General features: G+C 44.4%; 2 protein-coding genes and 1 long non-coding RNA gene across 4 annotated transcripts in view; 1 reads left to right on the plus strand and 2 right to left on the minus strand.

Moving 5' to 3' along the window:
- ITPK1 (inositol-tetrakisphosphate 1-kinase) overlaps nucleotides 1–4,072 on the minus strand; it is a 118,685-nt gene extending 114,613 nt beyond the window's left edge. The window contains exons 1-2 of one of the 2 annotated variants that reach the window (XM_015865245.1): nucleotides 3,981–4,072; nucleotides 3,551–3,741 (exon numbers count right to left, since the gene is read on the minus strand). In XM_015865245.1, the coding sequence (XP_015720731.1) occupies nucleotides 3,551–3,645 (95 nt within the window). In that variant the 5' untranslated portion in view covers nucleotides 3,646–3,741; nucleotides 3,981–4,072. Of the gene's footprint in view, nucleotides 1–3,550; nucleotides 3,742–3,980 lie in introns of those variants that run through there. The other variant, XM_032444851.1, reaches the window with a different exon arrangement.
- A 3,754-nt stretch (nucleotides 4,073–7,826) lies between these two features.
- Nucleotides 7,827–12,017, minus strand: LOC116653474. Its single transcript, XR_004307358.1, has 3 exons — nucleotides 11,940–12,017; nucleotides 9,622–9,763; nucleotides 7,827–9,092 (listed from the first exon to the last, which is right to left on the minus strand). It is a non-coding gene; the product is annotated as an uncharacterized LOC116653474 (long non-coding RNA).
- Nucleotides 12,018–15,665: 3,648 nt separating this feature from the next.
- Nucleotides 15,666–18,819, plus strand: TMEM251 (transmembrane protein 251). Its single transcript, XM_015865246.2, has 2 exons — nucleotides 15,666–15,829; nucleotides 16,654–18,819. The coding sequence occupies exon 2, from the start codon at nucleotides 16,670–16,672 to the stop codon at nucleotides 17,063–17,065; it is 396 nt and encodes a 131-aa protein (XP_015720732.2). The 5' UTR covers nucleotides 15,666–15,829; nucleotides 16,654–16,669; the 3' UTR covers nucleotides 17,066–18,819.
- The last annotated feature ends 734 nt before the right edge of the window (nucleotides 18,820–19,553 follow it).

Raw genomic sequence — 19,553 nt, forward strand, 5'->3', positions numbered from 1 at the left:
AGATATTCTGTACTATTTTGCTTGCATTACTCCGTTTGATAGGCAGAATTTGCTTCTCAGAATTTCTAGGATTCCTTGAGAAATTGTTGCTCTCGGGCTTTCAATCTCATGTGGGAAAAACACAGTGCAATAAAATCTGACCATAAATAAAGTGGACATTAAGATGAACAAGCATAGTTTTGCTGTCTGTCAAACTGCAGAATGCATCGTGACAAATTACAGCCTCAGGCAACTTTTCAATTCCTTTGCTCAACACTTTCTGCATGCTATAAAAAAGGATAAAATGACACAGTTTCTAAACAGTTACATGGAAAAGCTACCACACTACCATGCGAACTTATGAGTTGCACTAGCTAATGGTTTTTTACCCACTATAACCGAGAAGGAGATTATGAATAATGGGATGACTTTGAATTATTCCCTCTAGGGTATTTCACCTTTTATCATTGTAACTTACTCACACAACCATAACCTTATTGCCTCGTATCTTCATGACTCCCAAAGAGGCAATATTAACTGATGACATGCAGAACTACCATCAAGGAAACAGCATTTAGAATTGGCTTTTAGAGAGACAACAGCCACTTGTAAACAGCCACACCTCGCTAATCTGAGCTGGTGCCTAACACACTCAACTCATTTTTTGAGCTGATAGAGGCACTTTTCTGTACTGCTGCCCTTCTGTATATTACATGAATGAGACTCATAACACCAAAGAGGCCTGGAAGTACATCTACGCATATTTTACAGGCAGAAAATAGGCTTATTCTCTTATCAGTTAGCAGTTCCTAGAAACCCTATCTGACTCTTTAGCAGGATCACAGATGTTTAGCAAATACTGATATTTTACCAGCAGTGGTTACCTAAAGCTCTGTACCTGAGCCACACCTTGAGGGAGCTCAACACCATGACCCCAAGGAAAGCACACACTGCAGGCCCTGGCCATACAGATGCAGCACATACACTAGCACGCAGGTGATGCTGACCTCAATACAAGGCATGGTGACCCAACAGCGCTCACACAAAAGTGTAAGTCAGCTTGACCGCAGCTTCTTTAATATAATCTCCTGAGTAACAAATTGGAGGAGGCAATAAGAAGCCTGCACTAAGTGCTCTTCTCCACATACAGGAGCTCAGTACTATGCTGTAGCTCATAAGGGAACATCCTCATACTGACAAGGCCAACAGGGGCACAGTGCTCCCTGCTGAAACAACACCACTGTGCACAATGGAACATAGGATCCTTTCTGCATGGGCATGAAGAAAGCAGTTAGCAGGTGGAACCGAAAACTGACGTGGGAAGCAGAAACCAGAACCAAAGGCATGACCCCACCAGGCCTCTCACAGGCAAGGCTACGTCCTCCATCCAGCCACTCTCAGAGCACAGCCCTGGGGCTGTGGAAGCATCGGAGTTGCAGTGGAACATAATTTGAGAACAGCTGTCTGTGCTATGAATGTGGAGGCAGATACACACAGCCACTGTTCTCACCTCCTTGGTCTACAGCTGAGAAGCTGCTGTGATCCCTGAAGGCAGGACTGCATTGTGCCACAGGGAGGGGACCACAGTGCAAGGGAGCTTTAAAGTCTTTGATACATTTTGTGAATGCAAGACTCAGGCAATGCCTGTCTCTGATCCCTCTATGGGACCGATGCCTTACACCGGTACTGGCTGCACTGGCAGGCAGCGAGGAATTTAAGATTTTTCTTATCCAAACAATACTCCAGGTCTAAAACCAGCACGCTTCAGGAGTTCATTAGGCGTCTTCTGTTACTTCCCTGGGTTACATAACGGCTTCGCTGCAAAACCATACAAACAAAACTGAACTTTTTAGACATCCAGAAAGTATATCCCTAGGCAACAGGGAAATAAATTCCAAGTAACAGCCACCATAAAATACATAAGGTGGACAGACAGACACATAGTCCACTCTAACACATGAATCACTGTGCAGGAATGAGTATGCCTGCCTTATTTCCTACCGTACACAATATTCCTGGTAGGATGTATGTTGAGCTTGGCACTACTTTTCTTGCAGCAACAGAATCATAGAAGTACACAGGCAATCTAACAGATATTATGCATTAAACACTTGGAGTCTTTGCCTAAACAAACGTAGCCTACCACCAGTATCAATAAAAGTTACCAGGATGGAAAACAGAGCCTCCAAGACTTGCGAGCAACTGCCTTCAGCAGCTGCACTGATGTTTAAACCTCACTTCTACAAACAGGCCAGCACTATATGTCTTCTAAGAACAAATAATCAAGGCATGACTGAATGGATGTATCCATCCAACCTCTGCTGACGCTATTCAAAGCAAACTTCACTTGCACAGGGGGAGGCAGGCAGCCTAATCTTCATTACAAAATTATGGAAGAGCAAGAGAGAAAACTCTATTTTCATAGCACTACCTGGATTAAGAACAGCTCATAAGTATATACAGTACAGAGAAATTGTTTATCTATGTTACGAAAGACAAGTGCGAGGCATTTGTGAACTAGTGAAAAATGAGGCAAATAACAGAAATGAGAACCAAACTACTCCATACATCAGCCCTGAATACGACACGTGCCTTGCAGTTATTAAAGTGTATTTTGTTTTGAGCTACACAAAACAAATAAACAGAAGTATCTCTTACACAGACAAAACTCATCATCGTTCACCTGGAGGTATTTTGCTTGAGAAGCCTGTGAAATCTTAACAGAAATTAAAGCAGAGCTCGTGGCCGTTCCTATACTTTGAAAGATGGTGGTAGTCCTGCTGAAGTTTGACAGCACAAAATAGAGAATGTCAAGAACTCCAGCTGAGGTAAGGGCTTCTTGCTGCTTTCTCTAAATAGTTTTCTGTCCTTTTTTTTCCCTGCCTCCTTCCTCCTTACAGCCAGTGCTGCCAGCAGTGATATTGGTACACAGGGACTGCTGGTTTCAGCACGACATACTTCAATAAAGCATACCTAAAGTTTCATAAAATGTGTTCTGCAGGGCTTCAACAGGCTCTGCAGGAGCTATAGGAACAAGGATTACGTACAGTACTTTCGAAGTTCAAACACTATCAAAGTTTATTCTGTATTCTAAACATAATAGTGGTAACTGCAAGAAATAAGGAGCTGTTACTCAGTCTCCTGCATGTGTCATGAGACCCTGGACTTACATAAAGTTTACATTCACAATTAAACAATAAAGTTGACAGTGCAATACAGTGCATTTACAATATCTAAACTAAACCGATAACACCTAATGGCAGCCTATCAAACCGCCTCGGGAGCAAAGAACACGGACACGGCTCCATCATCACCTCCGAGTCCGGGTTCCCGTTCTGGGTTCAGACGCTGCTTTACGTAACCGAACACGACACGAAGGCAAGTTATTCCCGACCAGCCTCGAGTCTCGCCGCGCTCTGCAGGCGCCCAGCGGCGCCGCGCACCCCGCCCGCCGCCCAGGTGAGCCCCGGTGCGGCCGGACGAGCCTCGCGCGGGCACCGGCCCCGCCCGCCGGGCTGCGGGGACCCCGCACGGAACGCCGGGGCGGGCGCAGGCCACGCCGCCTCCTTACCGGCACAGCTCGGCGAAGGCCTGGAAATTGAGCTTCCTGATCTTCTTCTCGCTCAGCCAGTAGCCCACCCGCTTCCCCTTGAGGAAGGTCTGCATGGTGCCTCTCCGGGAGGCGGCGGGCGCCCGCTCGCGGGGCGGATCGGCCCGGGGCAGCCCGGCCGCTGTTGGCGCTCGGCGTCTGCGGAGCAACGGCTTTAAAAACGAAACATAGAAAGGAAAGAAATCAGACGGCGACCCGCGCCGCGCTGAGCCGGCCGCAGCCCGGCAGGCCCGGCCTCACGGGGCGCAGCGCGGTGCTGCACGGGGAGCCGGGGAGCCGCAGCCCCAGCGCAGCGCGCTGCCAGCCCCGCAGCCCCAGCCCAGCCCAGCCCGCTCCGCTCTCCCGCTGCGCGCCCCGCGCCCGCTCCCGGCGCACCCCCGGCAGCACGGACCCGCCGCCGGCTGCTCCTGCTGCTCCCGCTGCCGCTGCTGCTGCTGCGCGGTCCTGCTGCAGCCGCTCAGCTCCCCATTTGCCCGCTACCCGCGGCCGCCTCCGCTTCCTCCTCCTCCTCCGGCCCGTCCCCTCCTCCCCGTCCGCCCAGCCCACGGCACAGGGGTGGGCGAGCGCAGGACACACCCGCAGCGGCCGCCCCGCCCGCAGCTCTGCCTCCACCTCCCGCATGGGCCGCGCCGCCGCCGTAAAGGCGCAGCGCCTGATCCCGGCTCCGTGCGGGGTGCGGCTGCCGGGCGCTCCGGCTGCGGGCAGAGCTGTTTGAGTCGGGGCACGGCAGAGGCCGTGCTGATGGTGCTGTTGCGTTCCGGAAAAGAGAGTTCTCTTAAAGCTCCTGCAATGGTTGTTCGGGAGAAAGGTGAACATCTCTTGCGGGGAGGGGGGGGGGGGGGGGAAAGTTCCGGTAAATAGAAGTTTTCACGGCAAAACCAAGCGACTGCCTTTATCAGCGCTTGGAAGTGTCTGTAAGAACTCACTCCTTAGTTTCGACAGCAGCTGTGTGTTCCTGCTGATTGCCGAAGGGAGCAGCCGGCAGCAGCGCCCTACGTTCCCTTCTCGGGGCTCTGCAGCTCCTTCGCTTGGGCTCGGGTGAAGAACATCCCCGCCTGCACCACTGAGGGGCTCACCGCACAAGTACCGTTTTCCCGTCTTTGTTTCTCACTCCGGCATCACTCACACAGCCCCGGGGCTCTGTCGCTTCTCCTCTCCCTCTCTGGGGTAGCGTTGATCCGATCCCCTCCCAGCGGCCCGGCCGTGCCCGCAGCCCCGAGCTGAGATGCAGGGCAGCGCTGTGGGTGATGTGCCCGGAGCTGTGCGGCGCTGACGGACGGGGCGGCTCCGGAACACCGGGCAAAGAGAACTGTCAGCTCCCTCCTTTTAAGAGATGTTGTTTTGTTGTTTTGTTTTTTTTTCAATTTAACCCTTTAACGTGTGAGAAATACATTTCAGCTTGGTGAGACGCTGTACTGCATCTTGCTGCCTGATGTTGCCAAATACCTTATAATTTTCTGCTTATGCTGCAGAGCCAGTTTAGGCAGTGCCAAATCTGCGATCACCCAAAGCCCCCAGGGCAGCGTTTACCCAATTCCTGATCAGTTGCAGGCTGATTATTCCTGTGACTTTCTATGGCCCAATGCTTTAAGCTGCAACTCCTGAGCAGCTTCATGCTAATTAAAGGGGTGAGGGCTGATTGAGATCTCAAGCCCTCCAGCAGTCACAACTATCTTCATCTCATCTCCCGCTGCAGGTCAAAGCAGGTTTGTTAACCTTGTTGAGGTGGAACCTCTAATACGTTGTCTCCTATTATTTCCAACAAATTCAGGGACCCAGATGCAATTGCCACATGGTATAAGATATTGAAATTCCATGGGTGTTCAATTTGGAATAAGTGTGCTAACATGGCATTGTCGGAATGTGGCCACAGGCAGAAGGGAGCATGAAAATCCCCTATACACACTGTGCTGCAGCTTCTCTGGCTTTGAGATGGCCCTGGTGCTGCTCAGCACTGGGACTATTCATCAGCAGAGCTGGAGAGAAATGAATGAAAACCTGGTGGAATGCCATTTCCTCAGGTCTTTGCCACATGTATCACAAGACTCACAAAAGGGCCAGATATGACTTCTCATCCAGGGATTCAGTAGAGGGAAGCAAAGCTTCTCCTGTTCCTGGTTGATCTTTTGCCTGACTTGGGGTAAAACACTATAGAATCTCAGCTGTTGTCTGGAAACCTCCGAAGTACTTTGAACCAGCAGCTTTTAAAAGACAAACAAGTCGAAGTCAGTACTGAGGGATAAAAGCTCACTTCTAGTTTTTGTATTCAAGCCACATAAGCTAACTCCCATCAACACAAAACTACAGACTATGCCGAGTTCCTTTTCAGCCGGCCAGAGAAGGGAGGCCCCTCTAGTGGCTGTTAGAGCCCAGCTCCTGTTCTCTGAATGGCCCATTGTGTGCAGTGACAGCGCAGGTTGAGCTGTGCTAGCTGGAAATCAAACTGTCATTTACAGCCAGCTAAATCAGGTGTTGCTGTTGAGAGAATCAGTCCCTCCAGAAAGAACCATTTGTTCTCACCTTCTACCATTCCCTCCTTTACGACAGAGAGGAGCAGGGAGCTGGGAACTGATCAGATTAGAGCAAACTCAAAAAGTAGACAAAAATATTTTGACCTTAATCCAAAGAAAACTGATTCCCCCATCTAGTGCTGCTTCCTACCTGTTTATAGTGGCAAAAGGCAGCAAAGGGGCTGAAAGGAGGCCAGGAAGAGAAAGCACACAGTTGCCTTGCATGACAGCAGTCCATCTTACTGAAGAAGCAGACAATGGTGAAAGTCCCAGTGCTCACCCACAATTAGTCCCTTATTCCCCAATCAACCTGTGCAGTTTATACTGCAGTACTTCAGTTTCATCAAGAAGGAAAACTGACTGAGATTCATGGCTGTTTCTGGCATCTTGTAGAAAGAACAGAAGAGGGAATTCAGCCACAAGATCTCAGAAACATTCTGAAAACAGGCACTGAAAGGTTGCCTGGGAGTTGGTCTATCTATCTGTGAGGGCCAATGCGATACCATTCAGAGATGCCTGAGCAGAATGCTGCTTACTGAGGTTCCTACCTGTTACAGTGGTAGCCCAGCAAGCTCTTATGTTCCAGTAAAGAAAAAAGAACAACTGGTGTTTGGGTTGGGGTCTTATTTTTGTTTTGTTTTGAAACTGCAATAAAACCACCATTACAAGCAATATCTCTTGCTTTATGTCCAGCTCAAGAGTTTGGCTAATTTAAGCAGCGATGAATGTGCAATCTGAAGGGAAGTCAGACAAGGTCTGGCTGCCAAGGCTGGTCACTTCCCATGTAACATTTTGCATGCAACAAACATATTTGACATCACAAGTTAGGGAAAGCATAGCATCAGTAAATAAAGAATGTGAGACCACAAAAGCATGCAGCCAAGATGCAAAAGATGAAGCAATCCTGTACCACTGTAATTATATCAGTTGGAGTAGACTTTTTGAACTGAATTATGTTTGTTAGTCAAATCCCAAGTGTGGGTACAGACTGCACCGTCATATATTGCTGAAGCCCTTTTGTCTTCTGACATGTGAGAGTTTTATGGAAATAATGCCTATGCAAACTCTTTCACTCTTCAGCTACAAATACATGGAAAGATTTACTCAACTGATACTCAAAATCATTCAAACTGTGTGTGTAATTAATCCATGAGACTGTTCTCTGAAGGATTTGGATATCTTCTTGACAGTACCTTAAATATGGAATGAGGCTTAGATACAGTTTAGGCTGTACTGGGGTTTTCTCTGCCAGAGTTATAGGTCTTGGTTTGGCTTGTCTTTCCAACAAAACAATAAATGCTGACTGTGTAGGATATAGAACTCGTAAGTATAGAGGGATCTCAACATACATGTGTCCTACCACTATTATTCCATATGTTTCTGTCCTTTTCTTGGGTTAATAACACATTGGTTCAGATGATCTAAAATACATATTCTCGTGCCAGTGGTCCTCCACTTCCACAAGTCATTTCTGAGTATGGTTGAACCTTTTAAGCTGCTATAACAGAGAATACAGGAAAGATAAAGCCTGATGTTGCCTGCAGAACCACACCATCACTTGCACTTAAATCTTATCCTCAGGCCTTCAAAGATTGAGGAAACTTTTCCTGTTTTCTTAAAGTGCTTCCTTACAGTTCACTAAAAGTTCAGAGGCTGCAAGTCCCACAGAACCATTGTGCTTTCTGATTCTGCGTGTTTCCATCAGGAGATATGAACAGAGCAGCAATTTTTGTATTTTCAGAAGCGACCAGAATGTGTAGGCTTACTAGTGCAAAAATGATACAGAAAAATATTTCCAAAGCTCACGTCAATGCCAGTCCAAAGTTAATTAAAGGGAGTATATTTAAAAAACAAACAAACAAAACCAGACAAAACAAATCCATTTCGTAGTATCTCCATCATATGACAATGTCATGGAAAGACAACCCTCACTTTTGCCTGCAAGGCCCTCATGGAGCAAACTCAGTCTTTATCAGCAAGATTTGGAAATGCTTTAAAAACAGCATCAGATTTAACCCAAAGTGGCTTCCTTTGGATGCCTACAAGTTCTTCAGATCACAACTATCATCCTCCAGAACCAGTGGTGTGCTGATTCACTTCCTACTTAATCTGCACTGGAGGCAGGAGTGGTACCTGTTTTGCTCTGACAGTCGTCCCCTTCTTTGGCTTCTTCTTTACATGAAGAGTATTCTCTTCCTCAGCCTTCACTAAAATGCTTTCCCATATTTTCACAATTTCACAATCACATGCTAGAGTCATTTTACAGCTACATGGGCTTAAGAGTTCTCTCTAAAAAACAATTTCATAATTTAGGATACTGAAGTTAACTAAGATCTCTTCAGAGTAAAACTGATTGTGGTTTCAGGTTAATTTTTGGCTACTCTGCAATAAAGTTTGTGGAGCTGCCAGATGGACTGACAATGATTTGTATAACCATAACCTCTTCTATAGATGATGAACCCAACATCTGGATGACGCAGAAGAGAATGATGCTTGATGAATGCTATGATAAGCATTTAGATCCCATCAATGGATCCTAAATACTCAGTTTCACAAGAGTTTAAAGCTGAACTCTTGTTTGTTATTAATTTCTGCTTTGGTGACAACAGTCTCAAAGGACTGATTTTTCATCAGTTCACATAGCTGGAGAACAGAGATTCTAGGTATCAGACATTCCTACAGTGACAAAGCTCTTGTCTTTGGCTAATGTCTGTGCTTTGGAGTCACACCTGTGCAGATTTCCAAAGAAGTGTCATCAATACATTATGCTCTTCTGTCCTTTTTAATCATCCCAGCTTAGCATGGCTGTCCTCTTCCACTAGCACAGTGTTTCTTGACCAAGTTTCTAAGCATTTTCACCACGTGAAACCTCTGAAATATCAGGCTGTTTGACTTTATTCTCATCTTCCACCTCTACACGTTATCATGGCGGTTATCAGACTGTTATCTGCTGTATATGGGACTGCTTTTCCAGAAATATCATCAGGAACACTCTGAAAACGTATAAAAGCAAAACAGCTTCACTGGCTGACTGGTAAGCGAGAGACAGTGCAAGAATGGAAGGTAAAAAAACTCAAGATTGGAAGCACTCTCTTCCAACATGCAATTTAGAATAGGTTTTAGTTTGTATCACAGTGCACTGAAACAACATAATTATTGCACTGTGCTGCATTACAGCAATTTGCTGGTGAAACCCTTTGGCTGGGAACAATTACTCAGAACACTATGAACATAACACAAACAAGCTCTGCACTATTTAGAGGCATCCTTTCCAAGGTAGGCATTGTGCATTCTATTACACAAAGCAGTGAAGAAACACACATTCAGTGAGATAATTAATTGAAGCTAAATACTTCTTAATGTGGAGAAGGTGTTGCTTTGGTTGCAGTTAGACATATTAATGTCTCTTGCAAGCATATTACTTTATCTTGTAATTACCTTCATGTTGTCCCAGTTGTGTTTATGTTCTTTTGATATAAGGCAAACAGAACATATATATGTGAGGGAAAACAGATACATTACCTCTGTAAGAATGCCCATAAATGTTGTAATTCGTGTGCAGACATATTTAAATATTCACCCGGAGCTTTATGATGAAGCTGATGTAGACACTGCAGTCTGAAATTTGATTTCAAATAAGTATAGGAACAGCAGCTTACACACTCTGCAAAATAAGGAAAATAAAAACAAATACATCATACCTTTTCGTTTTAAAGATTTTCAAATACTGCTGAATGTTTTTGATACATGAAATACACACATTAACTAACGAATACATTAATGAAATTCTCCCTTTAGAGTACTCGCCTACTGTTGCTGACACCTCCATTCAATTGGCATCATGTGCCTGACTCAGGATTTCTGTTGCAGGCCTCTCGCATGTGCTTCACAAAATGACAAATTCAGTTAAACGCCAAGGTAAGTACTTAAAGGCTGTCTTACATAAGGATCTGCTCAACTACAGTGAACTGGCATTTATCCTCTGCAGAAGTCCACAACAACAGCAGCCTTCAGTTTACTTGCAGCTGATTAAATTTATATAAAAGCCCTTCCAGATGCTGGCAGGGCATCGCCTTTCAGCTGGGCTGCCTGCTGTCAGTGCGCACTAGAATGAGTAATGAGGTGCTCTGCAGGTCCAGCAGTACAACTAACCGTGAGGTAACGTTTGTCATTCAGCCTCCCTCTGACACTTTCTGTTTCCTTGGACAAATCTGTTATTCATCCAGGTCAAGATTTTTTTTCCTCTTAAGGCTATGACGGAATACTGAAGAAACCAAATCACAGAGGAACTGTAAAGGAAATTGCTCTTCTCAGGCAGAGCTGAACAGGCAGCTGACACATAGAATTTGTTACTGAAAGAGCTATCAGTTTGGGTTAGACTAAATAAACAGCATTAATAAACCAGACTATAACATTTTGAAGCACCAGTCACTCTCAGGTGCCCAACACAATCCTTTCTATTATTTATGCCAGTATTGGAACCGTTGAGTCATGGCCTGTACCACTGATTGAGCACCTGGGGAAAGGACCTGGTCGGCCCTAGGAGCACAGGTGAAGGCAATTCAGCTGTGTGACTGGAAGGGATGCAGCCAGGCTGAATCTTTCCTACAGCCCATTTAAGGGCTGACTGCCACTAGGGAAGGATCTCTGCTTGGAGATCCCTCCTTTGTGCAATTTTTTTAATGAGCCTGTATCTTTGGAGACAGGTGAACACCTTTCATTTTCCATTGAAGTACTATTCTATCCATGCTGCTCCCTTTGCTCTTTCACTCTTGTATCACCCTTCCACTGTGTTAATCATTCCAATTGTAACAATACCCAAACAACCTAAACTGTTATTTTTTTAAATGAAAGCTTAGATTCAATAAGTCTCAAAGAATATCCTCCCAACCACCCCCCAAGCTTATATCTTGATCTATGCAAAAAAGCTGGGATTCTTGTGAACAAAATTTGAATGTGGGAAAAGGACTAATGCGGCCCAATGTTAGTTTAGTGACAAAAGTTATGCTTCACAAGAATCTAAGTATAGATACTTCCTGCTGTCCATAGTCCAGTCTAAGCAGGACAGGCACAGCCTGGGAACTGGGAATCTCAGAGAAGACAAATCTCATCAAACTCATGCTGTATTACTGATACCCTGCACTAAAGCACAACAGAAGAAAAGGGGGGGGGGGGGGGGGGAGGAAAAAGGATAATAAGCATAATTACTAGAAGTATTGGGGGGAAGAGTGTAATTGCAACCTCTTTTAACGAGGATAGTGCTGTCACTCCCTCAAGTGGTCAGATGTTTACCTTTGAATGTGTGCATGAAAAAAGGAGGAAGGATGGTGCACGCTTTCAAGAAGTGACCTTTAAAGGAAATGATTATTTTTTTCAACTTGTATTTTTCCCAATTATAGTTGAGAAGTGACTCTTTTAGGCCAAATGCAGAGGCTGGCATTTTTAGTCTGCCAGACTCCTGGTTTCAAATCTGTTTTTCTTCCTAACATGGGTGAATTTTCAGTTAACTTGTTTACATGAACAAACCTGTTGGCAGCAGCAAACTCAGCATGGGAATTCAATAACCGTTCCCTCCTGGCAGCATGAGCAGACCCTTGCTGAAATCACTGACGGGTTGATTCTGATTTCTCAGCAGTTTAATAGCAGTCTTGGAAGTGAATTTTTATAGAGTAATATTTGTGGAGATGTAATTAACATCAATAGGCTGCAATGAATAATGCTTTTGCTGAAATGTAGTTTCTAACCGAGAACTGTTCTGACCAAAATTCTGCAGGTTACCTCTCATTTTTACTAAATCAATACAAGGCCAGATCATACCAACAAAGCTGTGAGACCTATACCTGCATTGCTTCTGTGTGAACTGCATTTGTCCTCTGCTTGAATAACTGCCATAGAGATAAATACTCAGTCACCAGCTGCCTCTGATAGGTATGATTTTCCTATGTTTTGTCAGTTCTTGCTAAACTTTCAAGACGCTTCATAACAGCAGAAAATAGAAGGTAAAAGCAAACATCATATCAGAGATTATCACTATAATCAAGTCTAAAAGTTCTAAAAGGCAAAGGCACTTCTTCACAAAAGGCACAATTCTTTAGAGACATTCTGACAAGGGGTAATAGTCTCTAATGCATTTGATTAATGTTTTCTGTGGATGACTGGGAAAATGATACTGGTCTTCTACTTGCAAATATCAGACCTTCAGAGTTCAGTGGTAAGTATTTGTAGAATAACTGTAGGAAAACCAAGAATGAAGTATGTCTGGTATTCCAGAGAACCTGGACAATAGGATTGCCTGAAGCTTTACTTAGATGTGTCTGCTGCAAACAAAGAATTTCAGGGACAGAGAATGAAGGTAATTGAAGGTCTCAGCATTTCAAAGTATAGGAAGAAATTCGAAACAGGGAAGGATCACTGTGGATTATATACAGTTCACTGAAGATCTGTGCTTGATATGAACAACGTAGCCAAAACAAGCAAACATAATATTTGACTTCAAAATGAGAATAAAATACAAAAATGGCAGCTTATCCACAAGTCTTACATGCTTCCAAAATGTGCTACACTCGGTACGAAAACAGATGTTTCCAACAGAGAAGTTCAAAGAAAGACTACAGTAAAGGCAAAATAACCACTCAAGAATAATAATAATCGGAAGACTGTCATACTTGCAAAAGATATAAAAGCCATAAACTAAAAAATAAAGGTTCATAAAACATGAAATAAGCCACATAATACTGAAACTGAGATAAGTCGATTTCTGTCTCTGAACAAACGACAGCGTAACTGATCAAAACAAGTTACTGCAACACAACGGGATGCTATGAAATCCAATACAGCTACACGTAATAGACAACAAATACTCTACAAACTGCAAAGCACTTGGCATTCATTCACTCACAGACAGAACTTCATATGAGTACAGTAAATACTGCTTTGAGAATCAGAAAAACCTGAAAGCGTTCTCTTTTACCAGGATGCAGCCTTATTTGTGTGTATGTGTGTACATTACTCAAAATTCACTACAAAAACCTTTATATTCTGTATTTACGAACACAGCGCTAACTCTTTTTGTTACATAAAAGTGTGTATTTGGAAGGAGCTCTACGCTTTATCCCTCACTTTCAGCAGCTTAGACCTACTCTAAAACTAGCCTTGCCTACTTGGCTAAGGTTATGCAGGATCTCCAAAGACCAGCACGTAGGCTCACACCAGTTTTCTCTTTGGACACACAACATGACTGAATTCCACAGGAATCACAGATCTCTAATGAAAAGTTTGGCTTAGACTTCATTTTAATGAATCAAAAATCAGTGTCTCACAAAGTAAAAGGTAGATGACTTCTTGAGAAAAAAGTATTTCTTGTCACTAATGTGACCCTACCTATGAAAGCCCAGTGAAGGCCTCAGTTTAAGTATGAAAGCCCATTTGGATGCAAATATTATAACCAACTCTTCTGTTTTCTTTCCATCAGTCCTCATTTGTCCTAAATAATTTGTCAGAGTCCTGAGTGAACTAACAGGCTTTAACAGCCCCCAACAAGCCTCACTGACCCAAGTTAAGAGCTCAGGAGCCCTATTTAAGCTGAGCCCTTGGCCTTTAATCTATATATAAGATAAGTTGTAGGAGTATCAGTCTCTAGCTTAGCCCTGGCTGTGCCTAGACCTAGGCCCTCTTCATCTCAGTCTTGACCCACAGCCTAACCTTCAAACTTAACCTCATTTTTTTTTTTTTTAAATCAGTAGTGATCTGCCTGGTAATCACTATGTTTCACTGCAGTTATCCTCAGTGGACCTGAGGCTAACCAGTGGCTGCCTTCCCAGCTTAACCTCAGACCCACTTCATTGCTTGCTGGGTGACCCAGACCCTTGGCTGAACCCAGCCTGCCCTGCTTGCTTCACTGAGGTACTCTGGCAGCAAGGCCCTGATGTATTGGCTCTGTTATACATTTGGCTCCTGACTTTTATGAATCAGCCAGTCCTTGATGCTTCCCGATGCTTTTTTATTTACCTTCAATAAACTTAGTTTTTCTATACCTGTTTTAGCATGAGAGTTATTATCAAGACTGTAAAAACTGAGATATTATTTATTTATTTTAATGTATAATTATATGCTGTTTAAAAACAAACTTTCTACTTCCAGGCTTGACCATTAAAAGTTAATTCCTTTTGATTCAGCAGGCCTCTATAGCTTCTCCTCTTGTTTACAGCCTGAATATCAACCCTGTGAGTCTCAATATGCACGTATCCTCATTTTGATATGGAGAATATGAATTGTTCTCTTCACCACCAGCACTTTTAAAGATAGAGGATGCCATAGCTGTTCAGTTCTCCGTCACTGCCTGTAACACCAGGAAGAAAGCCATACATACAAAGTCAGAGCCACCTGGAAAACTCTTTCATTGTGGATCAGCAGGGATGTCGCTACCTGTAAGAAAGTTAATGAAAAACAGCGTCCCAATGGTATGTAGTTGCTCATGTCTACAACGTTATTAATCAGAACTAAAATTACAGTTTATAACTTTAAAAATTATGGGAAAAAAAAGTAGAAAATCCTCACTTAACGTACGTACAAAACTGAGTGAGAAGCCGATTTATCTGTGATGTCACGCCATCTAGTGGCCCTCGGAGCGAGCCTAGAGACTCGGAGCCTCCCGTTAAATAAGCAGCGAAGAACGTGCCTGAGAACTTCTCTTAACTACTGAGGGTTCTCAGATGTATTTTGTTGTTGTTGTTGCAATGGCAGCTGCAACACTGTGCATTTAGTCGCCAGCTATTCTGAATAGAGCCCAGTTTACAGCATTTTAACACCAAGAATAGCACGACAAACCACAATATACTTCATTTTCCAGTTGCTTTATATGCAGCCTCACAAGCACTTCCTCAGCCCCCAGTCCCAGCATAGGAAATGTGTGCTAAGTGTTAGTGAATTCAAAGCTGCAGTGTCCTGCACAGACCTTCCAAACAGTGCTGTGATGGAAATCATTGCACCACGCAGACCTGGCCCAATGATTTAGGGGCTGGTTTAGATGATTTTCAGTCTTTGTTAGGCAAGACATGGAGGATAAACTTCCATTCCTATGAGAGATACCACGGGGCATGCCAAAAAAAAAGGCAGAAAAGGATCCATTTTCCTCAAAACGCAGAGGGAAAGGCTGTGCTGTTACCAACACACACAGTAGCCATTTGCAATCTCAGATTGTTGAAGATATTTTTCCTGTGGCATTTTTCAAGTGATTTAATACAACAGTAACCCACAAGCAGCGGGTTTTGTGTATAGACACACTGTACAGTCACATCCATGTATGGCACTAGATAGTTCTGCACTACAGTTATCTCCATCGGTACTTTCTTTGGTGCTAACGCGGCTAAGAAGTGCAGCTCGGAGCACACGAGGTAACTGAGGGGCCACCACGAGCCCAAGCCGCCATTTTGGGCGAGGTCAATCACACCACACAGGGCCACGGGCTCCCGCCAAGATGGCCGCCAGCCAACGGCCGCCCAGGGGCACGTTCCGCCATCCACGTCCCGGATGCAGTCGGGACAGAACCGGAATCGGTTCCTTCATGCCGGAAGTGTCGCCGTTCCGGGGTGGCGATGGCATCGGGCCGGCGGCGGCGGCGCGGATCGGCGGGTCCTTCCGCCTCACGGCGCGGCGGGGCGGGCTGAGGGGAGCGGGCCGCCTGCCGCCAGCCTTTTTCTTCTCCCACTCCCTTCTTCTCCGCTGGAGGAAGGTAGGGGGGCGCTTTGGCTCCGGGACGGCGGGACTCGGCGGGGAAGGACGGCGAGCGGCGTGCTGAGGGTACCGTCGCCCCGCCGCTGTGTGGGGGAGGTTGTGGGCTGTGGCCGGGCCTGCCCGCCCCCTTGGAGGAGGCCTGGTCTGTTCGCAGCCACGGGGAGGAACGAGAACTGGGGGGTCCCGTAGCTCCGTGGTGTATAGCATGATGTATAGCGAATATGATGTAAACGATAAATGCTACAGGTACAGCTATATAATGCTACAGACACAGTGGTTATCTCTGGTGTTTGACTGCCTGTTTGGCTGCTCCTTATGTGTAGCAGCGTCATGGACAGGAGGATTTCTCCATTGCTGCCCTGTTCAGGTTCTGGCAGGTCAGGACTGAGGATACCCTTGGGAAGTCAGTGGTGTTGGAGCAGTGCAAACAAGCAGCGTTGTTGGTGTCACTAGTTGGATGCACGGGTATTTGTGTTAGGATCTTCTTAAGTTCTCTGATGTGTCTGAACTCATAGAGAGCCGTTTGGATGTGGTGCTCAGGGATATGATTTAGTGGAGGGTTGTTAGAGTTAGGGTTCTGGTTAGGCTGCGGTTGGACTTGATGATCTTCAAGGTCTTTTCCAACCCGGGTAATTCTATGATTCTATGATTGTCTCACCCTGTGGCTAGAGGCACCGAGAGCAGATGGGGTAAGTGACTTCCCCTATTCACGACATGGGTTTTGTTAACCCATTGCTTGAGTTGAGCCTCTTAGAACCTAAATTAGTCAGAACTGTGTGGTCTCCAAACCATACTGAATTTCTGCTTCTCGTTCTGTTACAGGTGCAGAGCATGGAGAATGATGAACTTCCGCCAGAGGATGGGCTGGATTGGAGTGGGGCTGTACTTGCTAGCAAGCGCTGCAGCTTTTTATTACGTCTTTGAAATCAATGAGACTTACAATAAACTGGCACTGGAGCACATTCAGCAGCACCCCAAGGAACCACAGGAAGGAACCACATGGACGCACTCCTTAAAAGCACGACTGCTCTCCTTGCCTTTTTGGCTGTGGACTATCATCTTTTTAATACCGTATTTACAGATGTTCTTGTTCCTCTATTCCTGTACGAGAGCCGACCCCAAAACTGTTGGCTATTGCATCATTCCTATCTGCTTGGCTGTCATTTGCAATCGTCATCAAACATTTGTGAAGGCCTCTAATCAGATCAGTAGATTACAGCTGATTGACACTTAACTCCATTTCTAGTTTCCGTAGCTGCTTTGAAGCGATCGATATGTCTGATTTAATCACAAGACTGAAGTTCTGAGCGAAGGCTGGAAAGAACCTTTTCTTTCCAACTGTTAAGCAATGAACGGTGACTGTTTTCTATTAAAAAAACCCAACAAAAAGTAATTCCAGAGGTTTTTAAAGTCTTGGTCTATCGGAATGACTTGAGTGGGGGAGTCCTATGTGACACGTGATGGAAGTATTCCTCATTTTGCCTTAATGATGCAAAACTGCTTCACTCCACTCGACACATTCTTGGGGGAAAGAAGTTCCTACTCTGTGACTTTGCTCCTCTGTGCAAAAAGAGGAAGGGGAAAAAAAAGCAACAATGTCCTTTTGTTTTTCCTGGAGTAAAATCAATGACAAGAGAATTAATGCTTCTGTGATAAAGGAAGAAGGTCAGAAGGTGACAATAGAAGTTGCACTCAGAACAGGTTTTTGCTTTTGCTTTTCAAGAAGTAATTCATATCTACATCAGTGCTGGTTTTTAATGATTTTTTTATAACACATGTAGGAAATGCAGGAAGCGAAGAATAAAGCATGTGCAAATCACTGAAGAGAAAAAGATAGATATCTGTTTTTCTTCTCTGAGGTATTTTTTTCTCCATTGACCAGAATAGCACGTCATAGAATCACATTGTAGCAGTGAGGAGGGGCACAGACCTGGCGGTGCTTTAAGCTTCTTCCCTGCAGTGTCCAAAGCAGCTTGTGCCGGTGTTGGGATATTATAAGAGGCACAAAACTTTGTGTTTCCTTCTTCCTTTAGAAATCTCCTTTGGTAACATTACAAACGATGGGAATTTTTCTACTGTTCTAATGTCTGTCCAGACATGCAAAAACATATTCAGTGAGTACTGATGTGCTACGAAGACTTTACATTTGTGATAGTTTTCCTATCACCGAGCTGGGGAATGCTCTAAGCCTCACGTAGGACAAATAGTATCTTTCTTCCAGGATTCTGAGTAAGATCACTTGTCTTGTTCTTGAAAGAAACGTGATTTGCTTCAATCATGCTGAAATTCCATTGCCATTTCTTACCATAATTTCACCTTGTTTTTCAGTGCTATTTCGGTGTAGCCTTTATTTCTGACTACTGGGACTGTGTGTTTTCAATGATGCCAAATCTCTTCTTTTGTGTGTCTGTTTCTTCTTAGACTAACTGTATTTTTGAGCCATGATGGAGGTAACCTTCTGATTGTGAAAACATTGCATTATATGGACTTCTGCAGGCCCAGAACAGTTATGCACTGAACTTCTCAATTATCGTTTTTTATTTGATTGTACGTAATTGTCAGTACCTGACCATCACAAATGCTTAATCCAGTTCTGACAACTGTAAGGGAATCTCAGACATATCACCTGTTTCCTGCTTTGGAAAGAATGTGTTGCTGTGTTCAAGGGTGGTAGTTACAGCACCTTAAACTTTGGTTGCATTTGGAGATACTTGTAGACTGTGGGCTCAGCTGCCAGCAGGGGTGCTAGGACCTAAAAACACGATGTAGCCTTTACAAGAGGGTTTTAAGTTCAAAGTGCAATATGAAAAGGGGGAAGCTGCCATCTCAATATGCTGGAGTAAGAATAAAGTATAAACTCTGACTGCTCCTATCTTTTGGAGTCAGAGCTTTTAAGTTGTGTTGTTTCTTAACTCTAAAGATCACTGTCTTATTTATCTATGAAATAAAAAACTTTTCAATGTTTATAAACAGAAGTCTGATAACACAGAGATATTATAATGGTGTTTTATTGTGTACCTTTGTTCTTTAATAGCAGCGCTGGCAGCCACTGGCTACTGCTCATTGCTGTCCTGTCCATCCCTTAGAGTGTGGATGCAGCTGATTGTGTCATCTTTATGTTCTCTGTGTCCCAACTCCTTGGTTGGGCTGGTTGGATGACTCCAATTCCTTTGTCCTTTCTCTGCTTCTGTGATGTCTGGCTGGATTTTCTTTTATTCAATGCTGTTTTTCAGCTGAGAAATTGCTATAATGTCATCATTTGGAGGAGAACAATATAAGAGGAAGCACCATGGAAAATGGAAGAAGTGAGAACCATGTGGCCTGGATATGGAGCACGTGCTGCCTGTGGTGGTGTCTTACAGATGGTGGTTTGTGTATATAGCTGCCTGAATGCATGAGCTGTACAGCTAATGGCAGAAAGACGTGGGAACCAGTGCAAGCCAATGCTGCATCTGTAGGGATTTGAGCTTAAGGTGGGAAGGAGCAGTCATCTCTTAAGGCTATAACCTGTTAGTGTAGGGTATAACCTATTAGTGTAAGGTATAACCTATTAGTGCATAGGGATAGCAGCCGATGGGGAAGGAAGTTTGATTAGGTTGTTTATACATGTAAAAGAGATAGTAAAACTAAAGCTGATTACAGTGAAGATTTTTAGATAGTGTCATAACCGCCTCTGAATTAGTTCCTAATTGTGAATGACAGCACAAATCTGTAGCAGCAGC

This window comes from Coturnix japonica, chromosome 5 (assembly GCF_001577835.2).
Source record: "Coturnix japonica isolate 7356 chromosome 5, Coturnix japonica 2.1, whole genome shotgun sequence".
Classification (NCBI taxonomy): Eukaryota; Metazoa; Chordata; class Aves; order Galliformes; family Phasianidae; genus Coturnix; species Coturnix japonica.

Coding starts and splice junctions, on each gene's coding strand:
- TMEM251 (XM_015865246.2), top strand. CDS start 16,670: ATGATGAACTTCCGCCAGAGGATGGGCTGGATTGGAGTGGGGCTGTAC.